This window comes from Athene noctua, chromosome 5, assembly GCF_965140245.1.
Source record: "Athene noctua chromosome 5, bAthNoc1.hap1.1, whole genome shotgun sequence".
Taxonomy (NCBI): domain Eukaryota; kingdom Metazoa; phylum Chordata; class Aves; order Strigiformes; family Strigidae; genus Athene; species Athene noctua.
In genome coordinates this window covers 51060463-51084818 of record NC_134041.1, presented here as the reverse complement: position 1 = coordinate 51084818, position 24356 = coordinate 51060463, and the positions used below count along the sequence as shown (strand labels likewise).

The following is a 24356-nucleotide window of genomic DNA, read 5'->3' as shown; positions in this document are numbered from 1 at the left end:
AGGGAGCAAGAGGTGGCATTTTTAGATTGCCACTAAACTCAGCTATTCTATAGTGGTTTCTTGGGGATGCTCTTATTCTTCCCCCTTAGATACTAGTAAATACTAGATTTTTTCCTCACAGTAGATATTTGCCTGCAAATATTAGTTCAAGAAGGATACATGGCTTATTTTTATTTTTACTGATGCATGATTTTATCCCATTAATAATCAGAAATACTCTTTTTTTTTTAAGAATCACCACAACTGTTGCCTGCAGCATGGATCTGACCAAATATCCAATGGATAAGCAGACATGTACTTTGCAACTGGAAAGCTGTAAGACGCCTACTACTTATTTTTATGCAATTAGAAAAATATCTGTTCTTTTTCAAGTGCTGCTAAATATTACTACCAAAGAGGCTGGAATTTTCAAAGAAGCTAAGGGATAGTATGTGACTAGTCTCTGTTGAATCACAGTAGTATCTGCATACAAAGATAAATGCACAATGCATCACTGAAAATAGCATAGCAATGCTGAAATGCTGCCATGCTATTAATGATTAAACAAAATCTCAGGAGATTATCATCAGCCTGATTTTGCCATGCACCCTGCAGTTATTCTGTTGGTCTTCAGGGGGAGTTCTATGAGCAGACATTTTCCAGCACAGCTGAGAAAATACTTTTTAATTTGTTTTTCTCTGTCAGATAGTACGTATTTTTTTCCCCTTGAAGCACAATTCCTTTAGGAAAGAAAGACATTACAATAAGGCTTATTTGTAACGCATGCAGCTCATAATTTACTGTCTTCATACTGAAAAAATAAGGCAGTTCTGTTCTGAGATAGATATATGTAGATCTTTCTATGACTTATTTAATTGCCTCTATGCCAGTGCCCTGGGAAAAAAACGTCATCATTTGGTGGACCAGGACAAAATATACCTTTATAGGTTCTCATTTTGTCAATTGATGTCCTCATAATTTTCATTAAAATATGATCTCTAATACTTTGTAGACATGGTTGCTTTGCAAATACACAAATGTGCATGTTTATAGTTAACTTTTTGCTATTATTCATATGATAAGACTCTATCAAAATATTTTTGCATGGGATAATGTAAAAGGATACCTAGTCCTGTAAGGTGAAAATGTATGTTGAAATATATATCAATACATATTCAAAATCTTTTGGAAGGTTTTTCAGTACTTGTCAAGTTTATTCTTTACCGTTTCAGACATGTATGTGTGTTCTTTATCTCCTGTTGGTAATGACCAATTAGAAGACTGCTGCAAGTTTCATTTTAGACAGAACCACAAAGGAAATCAACCCCAAAAACTTCCTTACACAGGAGTCCCTCTAGAATCAGCAGTTTTATAAAATCTGTTTAACAAATAGTGATTTCAAATAGAATTTGGATTTATCTCTGGTTTATTTTCGTTTAGAAGAGCATATTGGTAAGCCGATGCATATGGTTTTTTACATCAATAGTATTGCCTAATGAGTCATTTAATATTTTCTCTAGTTCCAGAATGAAATATAAGTCCAAGTACTTAAATTTATTTGACAGTATTAAAAAAAGGAAAATTCCCTATGTAATTAAAAATAAGCATTTTTAAGTATGATTCCATCTGCTTTTTCAACAACACACAAACGTCTGCTGTCCAAGGGGAAAACAGTAACGTCATCACAAATGCTCCCATGACATTGGAGTTTGGTTTTAAAGAAAACAGCTAAAAGAAAGAAGTACAAAAGGAAAGAGTGTGCCTTTAGCTGTGGCCCTTTTTTTTCAGTGCACTGTAATACTTTCTTTTGTGTATGCTGGAAAAGGTGTTTACCCCTTCATGAGATAATCTATGACAATTTACAGATGAATAATGACACATTCTAAAATACTGCTTGCAAATGCCATTACCTGGAATTAAGAATTGTGAATGCAAGCATGCATATATATCCACACAAATACCAATGTGTATAAATAAAATGCAAATATGTGATCTGAAACAAAGTGTTAGGCCTTTTATTAAGTGATTACTAATGTAATCAGTCAACATTATCAAGTAATGGCTTTACACAGTAAAGCAACCCTAGCGGCCTTTACAACACGCTATTATGCTATTAGTAGTTAATAACATTAATTGATTTATACTTTCTACACAGCAAAACACATTTCAGCCTTGTTTGTTTCCCCTATTTTTGCAACACTTCAGAAGGTAGTACAGGCATATGTTAGGAGACAGAGAATGGCCACTCTGAGTCTCTGTTGATATGGCAGATGTGGCATCTGGGGACTTGGAGGACTCCTTGGTGCTCCCAGGGGGGTTCATGCTCTCTGCCATGTGGTAGGGAACATCACCGTTCATTCACACTGACTGAGGGCTTTTTTGCTTCCCCTCAGGTCTCCAGTCCAAGTATATATTCATGTTTTGGGCCCATCTCTGAAATTTAATTTCCTTTTTGAACTTGTCCTTTAGCATTTACTCAGTGAAGAGTCATGTGAAGGCACTTAACTTGTGCTTGACAATCAGGGGAAATTAAAATTATCAACAGAAAGGTAAAGAAACTAATTTGTATTAGGCATTATAAATGTTTAATTCCAAATTTACTATTCCTGTAGTTAACCCTGTTCACATTAGCTGCTTGTACTGTATCAGTGAAGTACAGGAATGAGACATTTTGGGCTGAGGAATTAGTTAGAATGAAACTCAGTGTAATAGAGATTACTTGTAAAAGCCAAACAACATGGTTTAAGGAGTTTGTCTCTATGAACTTTTAAAACATTTTATAATTAGCAAAACATTAATCCCCTGAATAAAGAATAACTCTGCACAGAGAGAGCACTGTGCTATTTAACTTTACTGACTATTGGGAAGACTCTCCACATGAAAATTCTTCACAAATAGAGTTTTGGAATTAGTATTTTCAGAGAATTTTCATAGAAGGATCACCAAAACCTACTAATTGTTCAGCTAATGAAAATACTTTGGAGCAGAAATGGTTCTATTAAAGCAAAACAATCTCCATTTGGAGATATGCCTGTTATCATCCATCTAGGCATTGAGAATTTCTCCCATCTCATACAACTTGGAAGGCTCAATATCTTGTAAAAAATAAATAAGAATTTACTGTGGTATTCTACAGTTCTTTGGACTTTAAATATCTGCAGTTCCTTTATACTGAAGGAAAGTAAAATGAATCCATGTCTGGAGTCATGCGTAAAAACTACTTCTATGAACCGATTTGTTTTGACTGAGGGCGATACCATCATTTGTTTATAGGAAATTTTATTTTTATTCTTCACCTCCCAAATCTGTGAAATTTCCCAGCGTGTGGTTTTACAGAATCAAGAACTTAGCTTGTATGCATATGCTTTTGGTTTAGTCTTTTGACACAGCGATGTTTTGGCTTTAAATGTTATAAACATTATAATGTAAGGAGAGATTCCAGGTCATGATATCCTTTTAGAAAATTGCCAGTGATAGTGAAAACAAGATTTACATTTAAAGAATGGTCAGGGAGAGAATTTCCAGATTAAATTGTCATTTTAACTGGTAACCAGCACAGTGTTTCCTTGAAATGAAATTTCTGAACTGTTGTTTTTCTTACATTAAATGACTGTAGGAAATCAGTTCTTTTTTATCATTGCAAGAACCAAGGTCATTAATGCTCTTTTTTATTTTAATGCATGTCTTTTTCTGTGATTCTAGAGATTTATTCCTCTTGCAGCATTTATCCTTGTGCAATGTATTGCATTATTGTCTCACACTATAATTTACTTACAATTCACTGGAGTCTAAAAATAATCATCTGCTCATGTTTCTGTCCCCTAAGCTTAGCTATTAACTTGCACAATGTAAGTCTGTCAAATACAAGAATGATTGATCTATGTAAGCTAAAGGAAAAGATGTTAAAATGCTCCCTGTTAACATGTAAATTACATTAACATAATCTTGAATTAATCATATACGCTAGCCTGAAAATTGCCTGCCTTTTAATATAATGGGAAAAATCTACAGAGGTATTTTAGCTATGATTGAGCTGCATATTGACAAGTGTGTGCAAAATACAGTTGCCTTCTGATAGATGATTCATGTCCCATCTCAGCTCCTAATTACTACTTGAAGGTTAAGAGGAAATCTCCTGGGGCCACTGAAGCGTACCATGCTGTTGAGCCTGCAGAAACATCAGCATCTAAACTGGTGTCCTTGGGAAGCATCCAAACTCCTAAGCCAAAATGTCATCCCGAGTGATGACCCAAGCCCAACTCCGAGCACAGCGCCAGCACACAGCAGCGCTGCTGTTCTCCTCACCCCTTTGTTTTGTCAGGGATGAGGACCAAAGGCACTGTGTCAAGAAACAGCAGCCTGGGATGCAACAAAGGGCACACAATGTTTAGTCCAAATGCTGGCAGTGCTGTAATTCATAAAAACTGTATTTTCTTTAAAGCTTAATAGCTTTAGAATGCCATGTGGTACTAATCTCTTCTATTAGTTTATGTCATCTATAATAGAATACAAGATATAAATTAAGACCACCGCCAAAAAAAGACAGCTTTTAAATTGTGACTTTGCATGTTATTGGGAGTTCTGTTGCGAACAGGCATTACGTTCTGCCAAAAACTATCATTGTTTATGTCTTATTGTACTTTCAGACAGACAAATAAGAAACAGCTGAACCATAAGTATGCTCAACACAAATTAATTATTGTGTAAAACAAATGCTTTTGTTGGCTTGTGTATTACTACAGGGGGTTATAACATCAATGACGTAATGTTTTACTGGACTAGAGGAAATGATTCAGTTCGAGGTTTGGATACACTCCGACTGGCACAATACACAGTAGAAGACCACTTTACCTCAGTATCTGAAGCGAACTATGAGACAGGTAAAAATACCCTTCTAACACTTTCTAGGTACAGTTCAGAATATGGCTCTGGAAACAGAGCAGCATTAAGGATCTGAGCATATTGCTATATCTTAGGATGACAGTTTTCATTTTCTGCTAGATTACATTCTTGAAACTATATATACTTTTCCAGATGTTACCAGCAGAGACCCAGCTAATGTAAAGGTTGAGAGATTTTCAGCATTTTCTTCAAGGCTTTGCATTATCTAAAGAATGATAAACAAGGGATGTACTACTTCTTCCATTAATGTCAGGAAGAGCTCTTGTGAAGAAAGAAGAACCTGTAAATGGGGTGTTTAAATTGGAGAGAGACCAGGGACCCTAGGTATCCAGCTCAGACCAGTTCCCAGCTTTCTTGGAAATAGCCAGTCCGGCTCTATTAGGCAAGTCAAAAGCCTCTATTCAGCCATGGAAATGTCCGTGAATATGCTGGGTACTTTTACAAGTGCAAGAAGCTGGGTTTCATGACTAGTGCCTGTCAGAGTTGCTCTTCATCTGCAGCAGCCTCTGGCCAGCCTGGTGGGCAGCAGAGCACAGATTGCCTGGCCTGAGGTTCCTCTGCCTGGGGAAGGGTCAGGAGCATTTCCACAGACCTGCTCTTCTGCTGATTTTAGGAAACTGCTGTAGAAAGTTTCCTCTAGCTGCAGGACTTAACCTCAGGAAAGTGTCTGCTTCTGTTTATTTTCCAGAGATTTCAAAAAGGGCTTTTAGAGAGTTCAAGACCTGCCAAACCTGCTTTACACTTAGGCCCTTCATTGCTGTTCTTCCCTGCATACTCAGTTTCTCTTCTGCTCAAGTCAACATGCCAGCCAGAAGGGTGGTCTTTAAATGAAGACACACACATCCTTCAAGGCTGTAGTTTCACCAGAGGATATATTACCAATTCTGAATCACAGAAATATAGTTTCTCTATTCCATTGTTGAATATTTCTGCTTTAATAATTCAACACAGAGAAATTTTATGCTCTATTTTCAGGTATTAATTCAGGTAAAAGTCAAAGTTCTCTAAATGGATTTAAAACTAAAAATGAAATACATACTAGCAAGATCACAAAGTATCCTGTTACTTATGTAAGTGACATCTGTTTGCCTTCCGCCTCTTTACAGATTCTGGGCAAGCAACATCAGGTTCAATCAAAGAATAATCCTCTACTGTTGTTCTGACCAGGAGGGTATTAGGACCTGTTCACCATATAGGAAAGAGGAAGAGGAAACCTGCTTAATTCAGTTAAAATATCCCACAGCTGACTGTTCTCCTGTTCAAGAATGCTACAGGCTCTTAATTGTCTATTGAGTCATTATGAATTAGGTGCTGGTTTTTACAGGTTGTTTTTGAGAAAGCAGTGCCTACTGTAGCTCATATTAAAAGAAAAAGTCAAACAGATTATGAAACTATGTAATCAATTTAGAAATGAAAAATTATTTTGAATTCCTTAACACCATTAACCCCATTAATAGATGTCTGAGAGTATTTTATAAATAACAGTTACATTATAAATAACAGTTATTCACAAGGCTAAAGCTAAAGATATGAGAGAAGAGCCATGTGTAGTATTTCCTAACACAGCGAAAAAAGCAATCAGGATTTGATACTCTCTGAACTTGAACAGACAGTACAGCTGTTGTGCAAGTGAAATATTGTACAACAATGCAAACCCCAAGCTCGTGTACTGCCACTGTCAGAGCCAAATTTAAAATGTGGTCAGCAAAATTCCTGCCTAAGTAACTTCAGTAAATTTAAGAAAAGGACACTGTGGATGAAAAGGACATTGTGGATTAATCTTGTTTATGTATCACATGTATGGGATGACAGTTATGTGATACATGATACAGCATGTATCACATAATTGTGAGCACTTTATTGTAAACACATAATAATATAATAATAAGTCATTTTGAATAATGTTAGCTAGACTGCTGCTGAGGGTTTGGTGTTGATTTTGTTTTGGTACAGACCAATTTAATTTGGACATAGGAAGATTAATTGCTAGAACCACTTCCTACATGTCTTTTAACTACAGTCCTTATTCTGCATACGCTGATGCATTCTTGGAGTCCCATACCACGTATGTGCAGCAGTGGCTGCTGGGTTTTTATTTTAGCTGTCTAGCTAACACCACCTGTGTTCTCAGAGTAATAAGTAGTGATATAAAAAGCTTGTCTTTCTTATTGGAAAAACATAAAAGTAATGAAGGACTGTTACAGTCTAGCTTTTTGTGTAAATAATCATAGAAATAAGGCTGAAATACACTTCAAGAATTAAATTAATCTGTTCTCATGTTGCCAGGCAAACTTATCTCTATCTACAACGTACTTCCTGACAGATGTTTCTAGGAGTTAGACAAGCCTTCTAAGTGTCTGCTTCACGCTCCCTAGATGGTTTTTTTGGTGCTGATTATTACATGCATATTTTTCTCATGTCTAATCTTGATCTCCCTTGCTGCATTTCAAACCTATTATGTGGATATAGAAGACAAATTTCCTGCTATTTTTCATCAGCTCTTTCACTATTTCAGGACAGTTGTATTTTTTCTCAGACCAACACCTTCTCTCTTTTTAATTCATATAAACAGCTTTCCTAGATCTCTTGTCTCTGCTATTGTTCTCCCATTTAATTTCTCATATATTTGCTGATGTGCAGCACCCAACATTGGATACCCTGTTCCCATCAGATATCCTCCACAGAGGCAAAGGTTTACTTAATGCATTTCATGAATTCTGCTGCTGTTTATCCATTCCAGGTCGATACTTTCTTTTCTTGCAGAAAATGGTTGTGTATTTTTGACCTTGTTCAGCTTGTGATTCCTTCTAGTACTGCACCTCCTTTATTGCTCTGTAGCCATGTATTCCCTGTGCTCTGTATAGGGAGCTAGTAATTCCCATCTGAGTGTATGACTTTGTACTTGCTTTTGTTGAATTGCATCTTGTTTTACTCAGCCTTATAGTTGTTGAGATAGTTTTGAACTCTAATCCTGTTCTTCAGTGTGCTAAAGCTCCTCTCTTAAAAGACACATGGTATGTCATAATGTTTGTTAAAGTACTGGGCATGGGACAGACCCCATATGTTCCCACTCAATATATGTTTCTATTTTCACAGCAAGTGATAGCTAATTAATCTCAATTAGCAGTTTTAATTGGAGAAAGAAGCAAAATTGTCATTTCATTCTTGAGGCTAATTGGCTGTTGATAGCTTTTCTTCTGGTCGGCAATTTTCCTTAAGTCTTGCTCTCACTACTGCAACCCTCCTGCCAAGTTTTCAGCAGCAGCAGGAATGAATAGGCTCAGCCTGCTCAGGTCTAATCTAACACTGAGTCTTCAGCCTGAGCCCAGGAGGCAGGGAGAGTTATATTAGGCAGTTAGGGCTCAGTGCACTTCCCTGCTTAGAAAACTGTGAAGTCAGCAAAATGGCATATTCAAATGGTATTATTTTGGCAGAAGAGAGGGAAAGAAGAGACAAAAGCATAAAGTCAGTCTCCATTTCTTGATGCGCGAAGACAAGATATTTGCCCTTCCTGAGAAAGACTGCAAAGAGAGCTGGCTGCTGTTCCTTGTCTGCAGTGACTGCCAAGGTCTTGATGTCTATCACAAATTCTGCTTTAGCCTCCTTGGGCTGGAGGTCTCATCAGACCTCGTTTGGCTATGAAGTGCTGAAACGCTGCAGACTCCTGGCCAGTCTACATTATTGGCTTCTCAGGTGAGAGGTCAGGACTAAGTCAGTAATGAGTTACTTTTATTTATAATTAGTTATCTGAAAATCAGAAAGTTTATAAAGGTTGTATAAGTATGTATAAATATGACACTACTCCACAGAATGCACGTTCATCAGTCAGCCTCTCTCAAAATAGAGGCATTACCTTGCTTTATACTACAGGTCCATCTGCAGTTTCCCAAGGCTCACGAGATTTCGTAATTAAGCAAACTTTTCTACAATTTTCAGTTATTCTTTTTTGAGTTACAGTGCACTGAGTGCACTTTTAAAAATTCCCTTTATCAGTTCTCTTATAATCTGTAATTGCTGTCCACTTATTTCTGGGAACATCTTTTTTGCCATGCAAGGTTTACAGTCTCAGAACTGTATTCAGTATAATCTTTGGTGACTCTTTGGTTAGCCTCACCTAAGATTCAAGCAGTTACATATGCATATACATCTGTTACCATGTTACGTTCAATTTACCAATCTGAGCTCATATAATCGTTCTTTGTAAGCCAGGTTTTTGTGATACTTCTGCAATGCAGAACAGTTTAGAAAGAAAATAGTTTTGGAAAATGCCCTGAAAAAGTTACAATAACATGAAAACATCTGGAAATGCAATGAATGGAATGAATATTGAGGATATTAAGTAGAGGCTCTTTTTGTTAACTTCTGGGAAGTTCTTTGTAGTATGGACAGAAATACACATGAACACTTGGGAAATTTTCTGTGGCATAATTTTCTTGTTAAGTTTTTTTTACAGGTAAGCTAAATGGATAAATATATCTGCACACAAACACTACATGAAGGGGTTCGTTTAATTCTTAGGAAATATGAATTTCAAACTCATTTTTTGTAAAGCATTATTGAGAAAATGAAGCACATGTTGAGAAACCTGGCTTGATCTTTCATTTCCTTTAGTTCACCTCTGAAGAAAAAGTAGAAAAAGAGGCAGTTTATAAGATCTTGACAGTGAAGAACAGAAGACTGATCGTTCTCTGAGTGACGGACAAAGGAACTGTAATAACATATTAACCATATATATTTACACTCTCAGCATCCTACATCAGTCAGAAAATTGCATTTCAGTTGCACAACTTATTTGTTGGGTAAAAGTGGGGACACTATACATTCCTTAATGCATATGTTCATTGTAAACAAGCAATAAAAAGTTGCATACTGAAAACTACATTTTCAGCACTTAGTTAAGGCAGTAAAATTGTGTTTGAATTTTTCCTGTACTGTGCCACAAAAAGGTGCAATAAGAGAGGAAAATGGTGCATTGCTAGAGTTATACTGACGTGCTTGTGTGAGATGTACATCACACATTTTAGCTGGCACCCAAGGGGTTAGCATACATATTTCATGATAGAGAAGAATGCGCTCTTTGTGCCTGACTGCACACCCCTGTGAAGGATACCAAAGTGCTGCTTACATAAAGAGTGATGTGGAGCAGTCTTTTACTGGAGTAAAGTTCATCAAAAAGTCCACAGAAAGTGCTTGTGGGGAAGATGCTCTGATCCTGTAACACTAGAGTGGAAGTTAGGAACTGCTGACAGTGTTTGTAGAGCATCAGTCCTTCCTTCAGGTGCTTCTGCTGTGACTGTCTGCTGGTCAGAGGGTGGCAGGAAAGAACAGTAATGAGCGGTCTGCCATCAGCTGTGAACAGACACCACAGAAAAATGGGATCATCAAAAAATGGAAAACCTAGGTGATAAAGAGCCTGTTTGTTTAGGTTTATATCTACTTCTTAAGCAGTGCAGCAATAGTCAGTGTTGATAAAATCATCAGTATTATGGCAAAATCTATATGAAGTGTTAGATAGACAGTGCTACACATTAGAATATTGTTTTTAGAAGTCAAAAGCCAAACTTCAAAGACAAATTACAAAGAGGAATAAATTAGCTTTTCTTGCCTTCAGAAAGATCTGCCTTAGACCTAGATTTACACCTGCTCAGTTACTGGGAAAGAGTCTGTACTGGTAACATTTTTATGGTACGGAAACAAAAGTAGTCAGGTGGAACCAACTGAAATTTGATTTCTTTCATCTCCTATTTTTTTTTTTTTTTAAGCAGTAGTGAGAGTAGGTATGGAGATTATAGTCTGATATCTAGATTTGTTCTTCATCTACAAGCTGAAGCTACTGTCTAGTTTTGTACTTCTACCCTCTAGTAAATTCTATAAAGCTCAAACAACTCATCTTAATATTCTTTTTCTGTGGGGTGACCTAAATAGAATACCTCACCTTCTGGTGAGTTTAGAGTATGTATACTGACAGTCATTTAGGTTCAGATTAATGTGAGAAACTGTTAAACAGACCAATTTGCTAGTTCTGTAAGTGCTAACACTATGCCTTTGCTGCAGAATTAGATATGTGCATGGAGATTATTTCCATCACATTATCAAATTTAGATCACTGAGATGACATCCATCATGGGTCAGAAACTCGAATGAAAGAGCATCTTCTCATCTTAATGTAAATATTTTGTTGTCAGTAAGATTCAAGTAAGGGGCAAACTTGACAGTTTTGAGGAGTTCACCTGAGCTGTATTTGAGTTAACCGTAGTAAATCCAGGACTAGGATTATGTGAACCTGTTTCATTTTTGATCTAACTGATGGCACCACAGCCTCAAATGTGCAAATCAAAGGCAATGAGATACATCATTACCATCTCATATACAACTTATGTAATAAGAGTAGTAAATCTGTTTCTTAGTGGATGGAAAACTGACTATGAGCCAGCAATGTGCACTTGCAGCCCAGGAAGCTAACCTTATCCTGGGCTGCTTCAAGAGAAGTGTGGACAGCAGTTGGGGGAGGTGATTCTCTCCCTCTACTCTGCTCTCATGAAACCCCACCTGGAGTACTGTGTCCAGCTATGGGGCTCCTGATATAAGAAGGACATGGATCTGTTGGAGTGAGTCCAGAGGAGGCCATGAAGATGATCAGAGGCTGGAGCACCTCCCCTGTGAGGACAGGCTGAGAGAGGTGGAATTGTTCATCCTGGAGAAGAGAAGGCTCTGGGGAGACTTTATAGCAACCTTCCAGTATTTAAAGGGGGCTACAGGAAAGATGAGAGGGACTCTTTAACAGGGATTGTAGGGATAGGATGAGGGGTAACAGTTTTCAACTGAAAGAGGGTAGTTTTAGATCAGATATAAGGAAGAAATTCTTCACTGTGAGTGTGTTGAGACACTGGAACAGGTTGCGGAGAGAGGCTGTGGCTGCCCCCTCCCTGGCAGTGTTCAAGGTCAGGCTGGATGGAGCTTGGAGCAACCTGGGCTAGTGGAAGGTGTCCCTGCCTGTGGCAGGGGGGTTGGAATGAGGTGATCTTTAAGGTCCCTTCCAACCCAAACCATTCTATGGATTTTATGATAACTTCTGGTCATGTGGATTGTAGATTAAAGGACTGTATTGTTTCCCTATCTTTATTTTGTCCTGTTCCTCATTTCTTTAGTATGATGAGTACGCATTGCATACTTTTCTTGACTACTTCTTTCTTTAGGTTATTACAGGAAGAGCTCATATGAATGCTTAAAAATTTCCATTATAAAAGCTCTTCTGAACTCTTTAGAGAAATGCTGACACTATTATTATCATGTCCATGATGTGTCTTTGGATTTTGGCAAGCAGAAAGCCTTAAGGTTAGAGAAATGCCTTTTGTTTGTTCCCCAAAACCCACTCAGCTTGTTACATCTTTATTTGTCTTTGTTGTTCACATTGCTTCAGAATTTGTGGCATCAGGAAAAATAACACAAAAGAACACAGGAATGTTCAAAGGGCTTGTCTACACTTGGAAATTGCAGCAAAGTGGCAAAGTGTGACTTTCACATTGGATACTCAGAACTAACCTTCTGCGTACACACTTGGCTTCTATACTAAGGTGAACAGAGATACAGTTGTAGGGTGCTAAGGAGTGGAGGGTGTTGCTGTATGGTTATTATGTATTGGCTATTTCAGAGCTTTCCTTCTTAAAGACAAGCTCTAAGGCTGAACCATGGGAACCTCCAAGTGCCTGTGCTACCCTGTAGGAAGCATAGTCCAGTGTCTTCACTCCCCTTTGCTGGGTACATGGCACCATGTAATTTCCCTTTGGTCACCACAGAAACACAAGACAAACATCTTTTGTGGAGGATTCAGTTTCCCACTGATGGTTTGCACCCTCTGCACTCTCACATGAGCTCTGGGCTGACACCTTTCCCTCACTCACGATAACTGCCACTGTCCTTTGTGTGTTAGCTGCACTATGCCATAGTAGTGATAGTTTGGGGTACAAACACTGTAGAAAAAATCTTGTCTTTCTATTTAAAAGTGTGTGTTTTGAGTTCTAGTTAAACGGCAGCCTAGAAGGTTGCAAGAAGCAAAATTAATAAAATCCGTAACAGTTTTTATTAAGGTATTAAATGCTTGCTCTTGCACACTAGGAAGCCACAGATTTACAGTTGCCTGTACAACCTTAATTCCCTTTTCTTAAATATGCTTTATGGTATAGTCTTTTGTTGTATAGACAGTATTCTTCCATAGCACTAGTGCTGATTTAGTGCAAGGGTGAGTGCAAACAAAAGAAGTAATGTTACACAGTCAACTGTAAATTTTACACTTCCTAACTTTTGAGTGTTTTACTTTGGTCTGCTTATACTTAAAAGCAATTTTGATATGTTGAACTTACAAAGAAGAACTCTAAGTACAGTGTATTTGTACCTTCAGGAGAAGAAACTGCTGACTACCAAGGGATTATTTAGTCTACTGGTGAAAAGGCAGAGTCAACATAGCAGGAAACAGAAGTCAGATTAAGATTAGAAATTAGGCAACCATTGTAATGGATTCCTGAGAGAAATAGTGGATGTTGCATGTCTAGATATCCTCAGATCAAGTCTGGATGTCTTTATGAAAGGTGGATTGTATTCCAATCAAAGTGGTTGAATTCAAAGCAAGGGATAACTGAGGAAATTTAATGATTTATTATTAGGGTCAGACTGTATAATCTACTGATTCTTTCTGATTTTCAGAGTTTTGTGAAACCTTATTGTTCTTTGGATGCGATTTATACAATACTTTTAAACATGGAAATGTAACCATCCGTTTTCTAGCCTGGGAGCAAGAAGATGTTTCTTGGCATCCATTGCCTGCACTTAAAGCGTTTAAAATTACTCTTTGACTCCATGTCTCACGGCGCATTGAGAGATGCAGAAATAGACTGTCTATGTGTATTTTGTTGCTGCTAAAGTGCATTCACTCTTTTGTAGTTCTGTCCTGACTCACAGCACTCAGCATTGGAAACAAACGTAGGTCCTGGAGATCATAATTTGTTGGATTAAAATAGATGAAGCCAAAGCTATCTGACCACAGAATATTCAAGCATTACTTCCTGATGGATGTTCTGGTTCAAGAAGTTTGTTAAATTAATGTATCAAAAAATTAAATAATTTAACACTTAATTTTGAACTTTGAATTTCAGAATAAAAAGTCAGTTCTGCACATTTAAGTTAGTGAAAAGCAAGCTTTTGCCTTACTTCAATCTGTTGGACTGGTAAGAATTTCAGATCCTGGACTTTTGTTGCCCAAACAGCCAAATTTTGCTTAGTTAGTGAGCTGGATATCAAATTCAGGCTCTGCTTACCCGTGTGCTGTTCCTTAATGAAACCCAATTCTGTCTTTGACTGTGGGCCCAAACTTTCATCTTCTGTAAATCACTCATTTGGAAGCAAACCATTTGTGCCACAATAGTGACACTGCTCAGAACAGCACAACATTGTAATGCACTATTGTAAAAAAAAACCCAAAAACCAGTGAAGAGGCAAAGACACTGCTTGCTTTTAGGTGTAATAGAAGAGATAGGTCAGCAGTATCAGAGAAGGTACCTTTGATCCACATCTTGAGCAAGAGTAAATGAAAAGAAAAGCAGAATAAACCTGATATCTGAGGCAGTTAAATATAAGGACCCAAGCTAATGTCATAAAATTACAATTGTTGTTATGCTAGTTTATATAGTAGCTCATTGTGGTAATGAATTATGAATAGCCACAGTTAAATGCATGTGATTTCAAATTTCCTTACATTGTGTTATATAATGAAACATCCTTTTCACGCATTGATGGATTTATTTTTTCCTTCGCTAATCCTCAGTGATTCCTTGAATTTCCAATTCAAGATGTCTATAATGAAACTTTGGATATGGTAACTGGGTGTTACATATTTTGATTTTTTTCTTCAGTTCAATTTAGAGTCTTCATGATAGAGTTTTTCAGTGCAGTGTTTAATTTTCTTCAAGCTTGTTTGTTAAGTTTTTCCTGCATTATAATGCACAAAAGTAACACAGATTGATAATTTAAAGAACTTCTAATGAATTGCACATTCACAATATTTTTTTCCTTGCTCTTTCCACAGGACGTTACCCAAAATTAGTGTTTCATTTCAAACTCAAGAGAAACATCTTGTATTTCATATTAGAGACATATGTACCATCAATCTTACTGGTTGTGCTGTCATGGGTATCTTTTTGGATAAGCCAGTCATCAGTTCCAGCCAGAATCTGCATAGGTGAGAAGTCAATAAACCAAACCAAACCAAGAGTTGGATCAGTGAGGTGCTTTCTTTATTGCATGTACATGCCATCTGTTTCCAAAAGCTATAAACACTGCTGAGTTTTATGGAATGACTTTTCTGGTTTGCCATCCACAGTACATCATGCAGATTCTCATTAAAGCCTTGCTATTCTTTAACTAAGAAAACATTTTTGGGAGCTACAGGAGACTTGGGGGCACGGGAGGCTGCTGAAATGAAAGGAAAAAACTCAAGTAATTTTGAAAATAATTTCAACATATTCAAACACACTGCATGCACAGAGAATTGTGAGGCTTTTGTGAGGTCTAATGATACATACTAATTAACACATTAATAAGAAGAGAATTATAAGAGCTCAAATATAATTAATTTGAAATAAAGGATATTCTGAAAGCAAAAGAATGCAAATCAGTTCTGATCAGACTGCAGGTGGGTTGGGAAAAACACTCCTACAGAATAGGGAAGAAAGAAAGATTTCACATCAAATGAGGCCAGTGGGCAACTGCACTGAGCAAAATGGTATCTGAATGTTTTAAAGGGAGTGTTTGCATAGTATTGCAATAATAATGTGTTAATCATAAATACACGTTCTGTGACACCAAAATCTCTCTCATTTTCATTTACAGGCTTCTCACTCTACAAACGTTTTTCATGAGTGTTTTGAAGCATTTAACTTCAGAATCTCAAGTTCATTTGAAAGTCTTCTTTCCAAAACCAGGCACATTATATGCCGTGTTATATTAGGAGTTCACAGAGCCAGGAAGCACTGTCTTGTAGTAGGGCCCTTGCAGTAGAGGCTCTCATTGCTATCTGTGTTTTATCAGAACTTAGATTTTTGCATTCCACAGGTGTCACCACAGTCCTTACTATGACAACACTGATGATGGGAGCCAGGACGTCACTCCCGAATGCTAACTGCTTTGTTAAGGCAATTGATGTGTACCTTGGTATCTGCTTCAGTTTCATCTTTGGAGCACTGTTAGAGTATGCTGTGGCTCATTTCTGCACTCTTCATCGCCTCAGTTCAAAAGAACTTCCAAAGGTATTTACTTCTTTGATTGTTGTCTTACAAAACAGACTCAATTATATCTGTTATCTTAGCACTAATGGTAAATGTATTTAAGGAAGTTCCTATTTTAGAATAAGGACAGTGAAAACAGAATAACCTTGAGAAAAAGAAAAATTATTTGTATAACTGAAACTTTCTGGAAAGATCAAACAAACTGAAGCACCCTCCCATAATGATTCTCTCTTTTGGCATGGATTTTATGGCCATTTATCAAACAATGTGCCAGCCATTTTCACAAAAATAATAGGCACTTGTCATCTCCCCAGCAATGGCATACACTTACTTACAGTTCAAAAATTATACTGAGCTCAGTGACTTGAACATATTGCAATACAGCAAAAAATAAAAGATTTTATCACATTCCATTTATGAAATTTCTGCGTGGTATCTGAGTCAGTTTACTATCAGACAGCCTTACGTATTACATGTATCAGACCCCTATAGACTTCCACTTGCACATTTTTTTTTCAACAGCTGCAGCTGAAGCTCAGACTGGGATTCACTTTCTGTTCATCATTATTATAGCAACACTTATTGCTGCCCTAATGAGCTTCTCACAGCTCTGAAATACTGTGAAATATACTTAAAATAAAAAGGGATCAAATCAGCATAGGCATTTTTGAGTCTGGTAGTTGTCATCTTGCTGAAATAATCAGGACAGGCGCGTGAAGATGTTTTGTCACATCTTCCATCTTCAGTGTTTAGCACTGCTTTCATAAGCAGTGAAAAAGAAATCACAAGGAAGCTGGAAGCTGATTGTCTTCCAGCTTTTAATTATGAAACTGAATCTAATATGCATGACAGAAAAGAAAATTTTAAGCAGCTTATGAAATTTCTGGACAAACAGAAAAAAGTAAAACATGGAGAGTGAGAATAACTGAAAAAACCCCCAGGAAGAAGTTTGGTTTAGTGCTGTAGTGATAAACAACCAGAAGAAGAAAGTTTGTTAACTATATAAGCTAAACTAGGACAGAGCATCACAAATGCCTAAGCAAAGCTCCTCGAAAGGTTCAAGAAACAGGATACTGAGTCAAGTGGAGAAGGTTAAAACCAATGAAGATTAGCCAAGATATGGGTTTTTTTTAATGCCTAGACAGTTCAACAATTAATATGGGATTTTGACTGTTTGGATGAGAGATAGGTTCTGTAAATGCATAGGAATGTGTTCAAAGCTGTCATTAGATCTAGGTGTGTGGGGAAGGACTGAAAAATGAACACAAAGCCGAGCCACCCAGTGGCTTTTAAAAGACATCTAATGGGGGAATATCTGCAAATGGGCAAACACTTTTTTTGAATGAGGATTTGAGTGGAAAGCCTGAAAGCAATTTTTTCTTGGCAAGGTAGCATCAGTGACAATTCCCTCTGAGCAAATCCATCTTGTGAAGTAAGTGGTTGTCATTTTGCTCATAGAGCAGAAAAAATAAAAGCAGCAAGCTTATTGGAGGTTTGGATAAGAAAGTAAAGTGTTTCAGTGCTTGGATGATTAAGCATCTTTGGATCTGTGAAGGGCACTTATGACTGTCCTTACCTTTGCCTGTGTCAGATTCCCTTTCATCTGGGGCACAGGTACTAGTGCTTGCAGATGAGGCAGACATGGGAACTCGTGGACTTGAAAGACTTGCATGGAAGGAAGTGGAGGTACAGCCCTAAAATGAGGAAGGAAAAAAACCTTACGGTACAGTTTTGTGATGGACTTAATGACTGAAAAGAATGATCTTGTCACTTTAGGCATGTTTCCTTCTGCTGTGCATCAGGAATGAGCAAGGCAGTCCAACTCACTTCTTGCCCACACAAACACAAGCATATAAGGAAATGGCAGTTGTTGGTCCTAGATCAACTCAAGACTCCGTAGAACAAGGAAAATGCCAGTCATGTCCTTTTCCTACTGTAGCCAAGGACAAGCACTGCTTACTCGGCAGGGTGCCATTGAGAGCACACCTCATTTGTATTTCTCATTTCTCAGTGTAAAAAGCAAAATATCACAAGGACAGAAGTACCAGCTAAAATCTTGTGTCACTGTCTAGCAGGTAGTTAACAATTTCTGTGTATCAGCACCATAAATGTGTTGTCCTCGTTATCATATTCTGTGGACATAGGTTAATTGGAAATCTCACTTCCCAGTTTGTTATTCTCATATGTGAGCTGATACAAAATTTGCACTCAGAATTATGTAAATAAATGTAGGAGGTGAGATGAAAATGTAACCCTCTGCCTTGTATAGGAATTCATTGTACTGGTTTGGTTTCTGATTTGCTCTTTAAAGCAGTTGGGCACTGGCATATCACGTCCTTTTGAAGCCCTTGGGATCTCCAGTTTAGAATATAAACTGGTGAAAGAGCTCATCATATCCACACTCTTGCAGTGTCTCACATCACGTGAACCAGGACTCACAGAGACAGCTTCAAAACTAACGGCAAAAGCAGAGGAACCACCTGCTGCAAGAAGGTCAGGCAAAATGTGCCATTCACATCAGCTGTGTAACAGACTGCCTAAATGGAGAGGTTGCCTCTCCAAAATCCTGAGTTTCTTCTCTTTTATAGAAAGGTATGAATTATGACCTCCTATAAAACAGAGAATTCCTCCTTGGACTTCATCTGTCTATCACCTAAACCCCTCCCTTTTGGTTAGAAAGAAGAAAAGTTTGAAAACTTAACAGGGTTACAAGGACAGTGTTCAGCCTACATGGTGCTTGTGTGCAAGCATTGCGCAGTCTTTATGAGCACTGTATAAGCTCTAGGTGTGCAACACTAGGTTGAAATATATTTAATCTTGACCATCTTTCTCACTCAGTGGAAGTGACAATTTTCCTCAATTCTGTTGGCTATTAGATGTCAGCAATAAACAGCAGCCACAGTAGCAGGTGTCATTTACAGTGCTTTTCAGGTGATGTACAGTACCTTTCCTGAATGCAATTGATTTTGTAATCCAAACAGAACCCTTCTTAGTGCCAGCTGCCATTTTCTCATTGACAGCTGTAATCCAGAGAAAACTTAATATGACATTTAAAATTAGAGCCACAGTTGAACACTTGCAACACTTTTTTTTTTTTTTTAATAATGTAAACCAGCGTAGTCTTTCATCACATTCAGTTCTCCATAGCAAGTTGGAAATGCCTTGACATTCCCAGTTCATAAGACTTCATTTTTTTATAAACTAGCAGTTGTGATTCTCCTCTAGATTAGCTTTCTCCTTTTCAAGCAATGTGATACAGCACCTTTGCTGTAAAGTTGTCTCTGTTCTCTGAGAGCCTGCTTTGTAACACTGCAAACAGAATCAAGTACATATGCACTGTGTATGGTATTTTCTGCTTAAGTAATAACTGCCTCTTGGGGCATAGAATGGAGTTAAGAACAGCTTAGTAAAGCATCAACCTCCTGTGAATTGTTCACATGTGGTTGTGTGAAAAGAAGAATGGCACGTACGCAATGTCCTTTCATGCTCTGCAGTATAACTAATTCTGTACAACCTTCAGCCAGCCACACCTGAGAGACAAATAGACTCTTACACTGAATAATGCCCCAAATCCTACCATTTTTGAAGTATAGATGCTGTTTTGCTCTTTTTTTCCTTTCTAAAAAATTAGAGCAGGGGAAAAAAACTCAGGACTCTTCTGACAGGTTTCTTTATTTTATTAACTTTTGAAGCGCTGAGTGCATTCATTAGGCTGTCGCTCCAGTGCCTTGTTTCAAGTGCCAGACACTGCTGACAAAGGTTCCTCTGCCACCCCCAGTGCTTCCCTTGGCTATATGAACTTTTTGAAGTAGAAGAGCTAGGTATTTACAACAGAGTTAGGCCCCAAGTAAAACTCCAGGTTTGAGTTTTAGTACTACCCTGGGGATTGTTTAAGGTTCAGACTGGAATTTTATGGATTGATCCTCTTAATGCTTTGTAGGCAGATTTTTATCCTGGCCTTTGGTTTCAAAATTCTCATGTAGCTAAAGGAGGCTACGTGGAGGATCAGCAAGGTTTTGTAGTCAGTGTATTTTTAGGATGACATGTTGTGTTGAGATACGTTTATCTCTCAAAATATACTGGATTCTTTTCGGCACATTGAAAATGAAAAAAAAAGTAACAATCCCTTTTTCTAGCTCTATCTGTTCTGCTTCACTGATTCACAGCAGTCTGAGGACATTGTCCAGACTCCACTTTAATTTTCAAGGACATTACTAATTTTAGATGAAGAGAGGCTCAAGAACCATGCCATCCACAAGTACTCTGGGCAGAAGAGCAACTCTCCACCAGCATGGAGATCGATTGCTCAGGTGGCTTAATGATCTTACTTTGACTTTAATAGCTGGGATATTTCTAAATGAGCTTTTTGTGTGGCTACACATAGGGCTGTGCATTTTAACTTTTCTAAAGTTTGTCCTTGTCTAATCTATTTCTTCTCATGATGCAAATGGAAAAAGCAAATTGCCCAGAGGAAAGAGATTCTGCATTCTACATTTCACAAATAAATTCTTAGCCTTTTCTTGCTTGTATGCCACTCACTGATTTGGAAGGTAATAAAATCATCAGGAGAAAACTAAAATTATGTGTACACCTGGCTGGATTAAAATGACCTCTCCTCCAACTATACAAATTTAGGTTTAGTTTAGATACAAAGTTGGAGCCACTCTTTGTAGCTTGAATCTGCTGGTATCTCTGCAGTATCCTGAACCAAACTAAATATTACAGAACTGTCAAAAAAGTTTTTGTTTAGAGCTGAAGCTGCAGCTGATGTCTAATCCTGTGTCCTCTGAGTCAGTAACAGAAAACCCGCTGACTTCAAAGGGTGAAGATTTCATACATGAACTTCATGGCTCTGAGCCATTTCTAATCAAAGAAACAAAACCCACCAGAAGGCTTATACAACATTCTCCAAAGAGCTGTCTTGATGCAGTGAAGCACATAAAAATGTGCTTAACCTTAGCATAGCTTTGAACTTAAAGCATGGGTTTCAGGACTTGAAAGAAAGTGGTATGAGCTATTTAGTATTGAATTAGGGGCTTGTTTTATGATCCTCTTTGTTTGTGCCTTTTTTTTAAAAAGTAATTTGATTTTCATCACCACAAAGCACCAGGAATAGGGTAGCCAACTGCACAGAAGGAAAGTGTCTTGTACTGTGGGGTGCTTGATTTAGGGTGCAATCAGCTTGACGAGCTGGTCTGGCAGCTCCTCCACCTTCTTCATCTCCAGACTGGGGCTTTGCTTTACCCACTCTGTAGACACTGACCTTTGCCAGTATTTTCCCTGAGCAGAAGATGGTTTACGTTTTGCATTTCATGGATTTGCTGCTGTCTTCAGTAAAGCTTAGTGGGACATATTTGAACAAATCCAGCTTTGCTTGACAGTACCGTGAAAGCTTTTGCAGTAAGATATTGTTTAGGTCAGTGTTTTTCCGGTAAATGGAGGCTTTGAAAGCTGAAAGGAGCTGTCTGGTGCATGTAGGTTCTCTCCCTTGAAATCAAGGAACGAGGTACAGGAGGAGTCGTAAGAAAAATCCTATTATTTGCTTCAGCTCTTAAGTAAATAGATGATGAAATATGCACTTAAGTACCTTTTGCTTCTTATCAGGATGAGGATGAAGAGGCTGAAGAAGAGAGGAATGGAGTCCTGGCAGCAGTTGCTAACAGTTGCAGTGCCTCTGCGAATAAGAACAAGATCAATTCAAACAAGAACAGCAAAACCAGCATCAGTGGGAAAAGGGAGAGAAGTAAACATAATAGGTGTAGTTCACCAATGTCAGTCATGAAAAGACTTTTCTGTATCTTTGATTGCTTCCATGTTAAAAATCCTTATCACATAGACAACTATGCCAGATTTTCTTTCCCGTTATCATTCATCATAATTAATGTATTTTATTGGGTTTATTATTTGTATTTGTAAATACTTTAATGTGTAAAATTGGTTTAAAGTTTAGAAAGTGGATATGAGAAGGGAAGTTGCAGAAAAATGAAGAAGTTGCATTTGGATAAAGGGATATGAAAGGACATGCCATCTTTTCAAGCATTTCTTCAAAGTTTCTTGTTAACTCACTTTTCCACTGTTAAATGAGTGTCATTAAAACTGACTTTCCTATTAGCATGCATGTCCTCTGTTAAACTGTTTATTAAAGGCCAGTAAGTCCTTTTTAATATTTTAATGGTCAACTTTGTAAAATAAGAGTTATATTACACTTCTTTCTGAACTGCATTGAATACATTTAAAAAAACCCCATCAACAAAGTGTTGTTTTCCTGCTATGCTTTAAGTATTCAGTTCTTTCTAGCCCTGTCAATAATGCATAAGTTTTCCAGATTATGTAAGAAAATGTATAATTGCAGATCAAAGTGGTTTTGCTTCATAGGAAGAAATAGCTTTGAAGGCATGGACTACCAACACAAACCAAACAATATATTCATCTTTGTAAGGTCACAGATGTTTATCAAGACTCTGCCCTACATCTTTAGACAGAACTCCCATAGGCATCAATGGCTTTTCTGAATAAGTGCAGGACAGAATATAGAAATGGACTGGGGCCAAAAGGTTTAGATCCAGAGAGATGTTTCTCTTAGGTGATAAGATACTCAGGTGTTGGCCAATCCTTAATGGAATACAGCCATTTATTCTGATGTTTATACTCTGTACTCTGCTCAGTCACAACTGCCTGGGTAACTATTATGCAGAGGAAAAATTTGATATGCTTAATTTTCAGTTTAGCAAATTTCTCTTGAGTCACTTGTCATTAAAAATTTCACACAGAGATGAAAAAGCTTACTTCTTGAATTGAAAAGAAAACCCTGGATATGCAATAACTCGATGAAAAAAGGGGAAGTTTTACACAGATGAAATTATGACCCACATGAGAGAATGGTTACACTTGATGAAAAAACGTAACGGTCTTTCTGAGTAGTTACCTCACTGACAGATATTACAAAAGTTATTGATATGGCAAACTGTTTCTTATACATTAGCCTGGAAGTTTAGAAGCACTTACACCTTTTTCCTGACAATAATGTATCTGTGGATTGTGTATATGTGTATAAATCTGTATATGTGCTTTTGTAGACTGTGTACCTCAACATTTATGATGATATGACACACTGCACACATAGAAATGCATTAAAAAGCCCCCACAATGTTGAGACTCTTTGATACACTTTTCTATCAGTGTGCTGCCTGTAAGAACAACATTACATGAGAAGAAAGTGCAAAATACCAGTGTGCATTAGATTTGCCCCTGCTCAGAACTAAATCCATAAAAGTCATTGCACGCTGGTAAACAAGTATTAGGTCAATGTAATCATCTCAGTATTTATATTTTCTAAATGGGTTGAGTACTGAAAGCTTGTTTTTCTACTGTTATCATTAATGCCTCTTGCAAGGCTTTTTGAGGCAATGAGTCTTCAAGAAGAGTCTAGTGGCTTTTGGTACCTTGTGGCTCTTCTGATGTTCATATAAAAGCAAATGCTTTCAAGAAATCAAACCAAAACTGCCTGTGTTAAGGACAAGCCAAAAAAATTGTATTTTTTATTTAACATAAACATCTGCTAGTGCAGATTTCACCTTAAAACTTTTATTCAGGAGCAGTTTCTATGAGGCTCTTTCTTGGAAATGAGGTGTGGAACTGGGCTCTGAGATCTCTTTCCAGTTCTTACTCCCATAAAATTCACAGAAGGCATATGGTAAAGCTCTGTATTTAGTTTTTTAAATTTGAAGCTTAGATTAATCCTGATTATTTTCAAATAGTTATCCACACATTGCAAGTTGCCTATTGTGTTAATACTAAATTTGGGATTTACATTTACTACAAGCATAAAGTAAACATTTAGTTTTGTGGCTTCCAATTAACTTGGAGATGATTCACCTTAAATATTGTTTTAGAAAGCTGTTGAAAGTTTGGACAGCTTTATTTACAGTGCATTAACTGGTAACAGGCTCTGTTTTCCCACTGATGTGCTAATTGTAAGCAGAGTTAGACACTGAAATCCCCCATGTTTTCGTGAAAGAATACACTGCACAGCCAGATTATTTATTATTCTGCTTTGCATAATTCTGCATTAATTACTAATTTGGAAAACAAAACTTGGTTTGACATGTATTTGTGTAAGTAAAAGATGTTCCCTCCAGGGGACAGGGGAACAGATTTTCAGCGTGGTGTATGAAGAATGAACAACAGCATTTAAATTAT

At 37.4% G+C, this 24356-nt stretch overlaps 1 protein-coding gene across 1 annotated transcript in view; it reads left to right on the top strand.

Moving 5' to 3' along the window:
- Positions 1-23320, top strand: part of LOC141961474 (gamma-aminobutyric acid receptor subunit pi-like) — a 47743-nt gene extending 24423 nt beyond the window's left edge. Inside the window, exons 6-10 of the mRNA XM_074908403.1 lie at positions 233-315; positions 4722-4859; positions 14960-15112; positions 15985-16178; positions 21762-23320. Coding sequence (XP_074764504.1) covers positions 233-315; positions 4722-4859; positions 14960-15112; positions 15985-16178; positions 21762-22073 — 880 coding nt within the window. The 3' untranslated portion in view covers positions 22074-23320. The remainder of the gene's footprint in view (positions 1-232; positions 316-4721; positions 4860-14959; positions 15113-15984; positions 16179-21761) is intronic.
- Positions 23321-24356: the final 1036 nt, after the last annotated feature.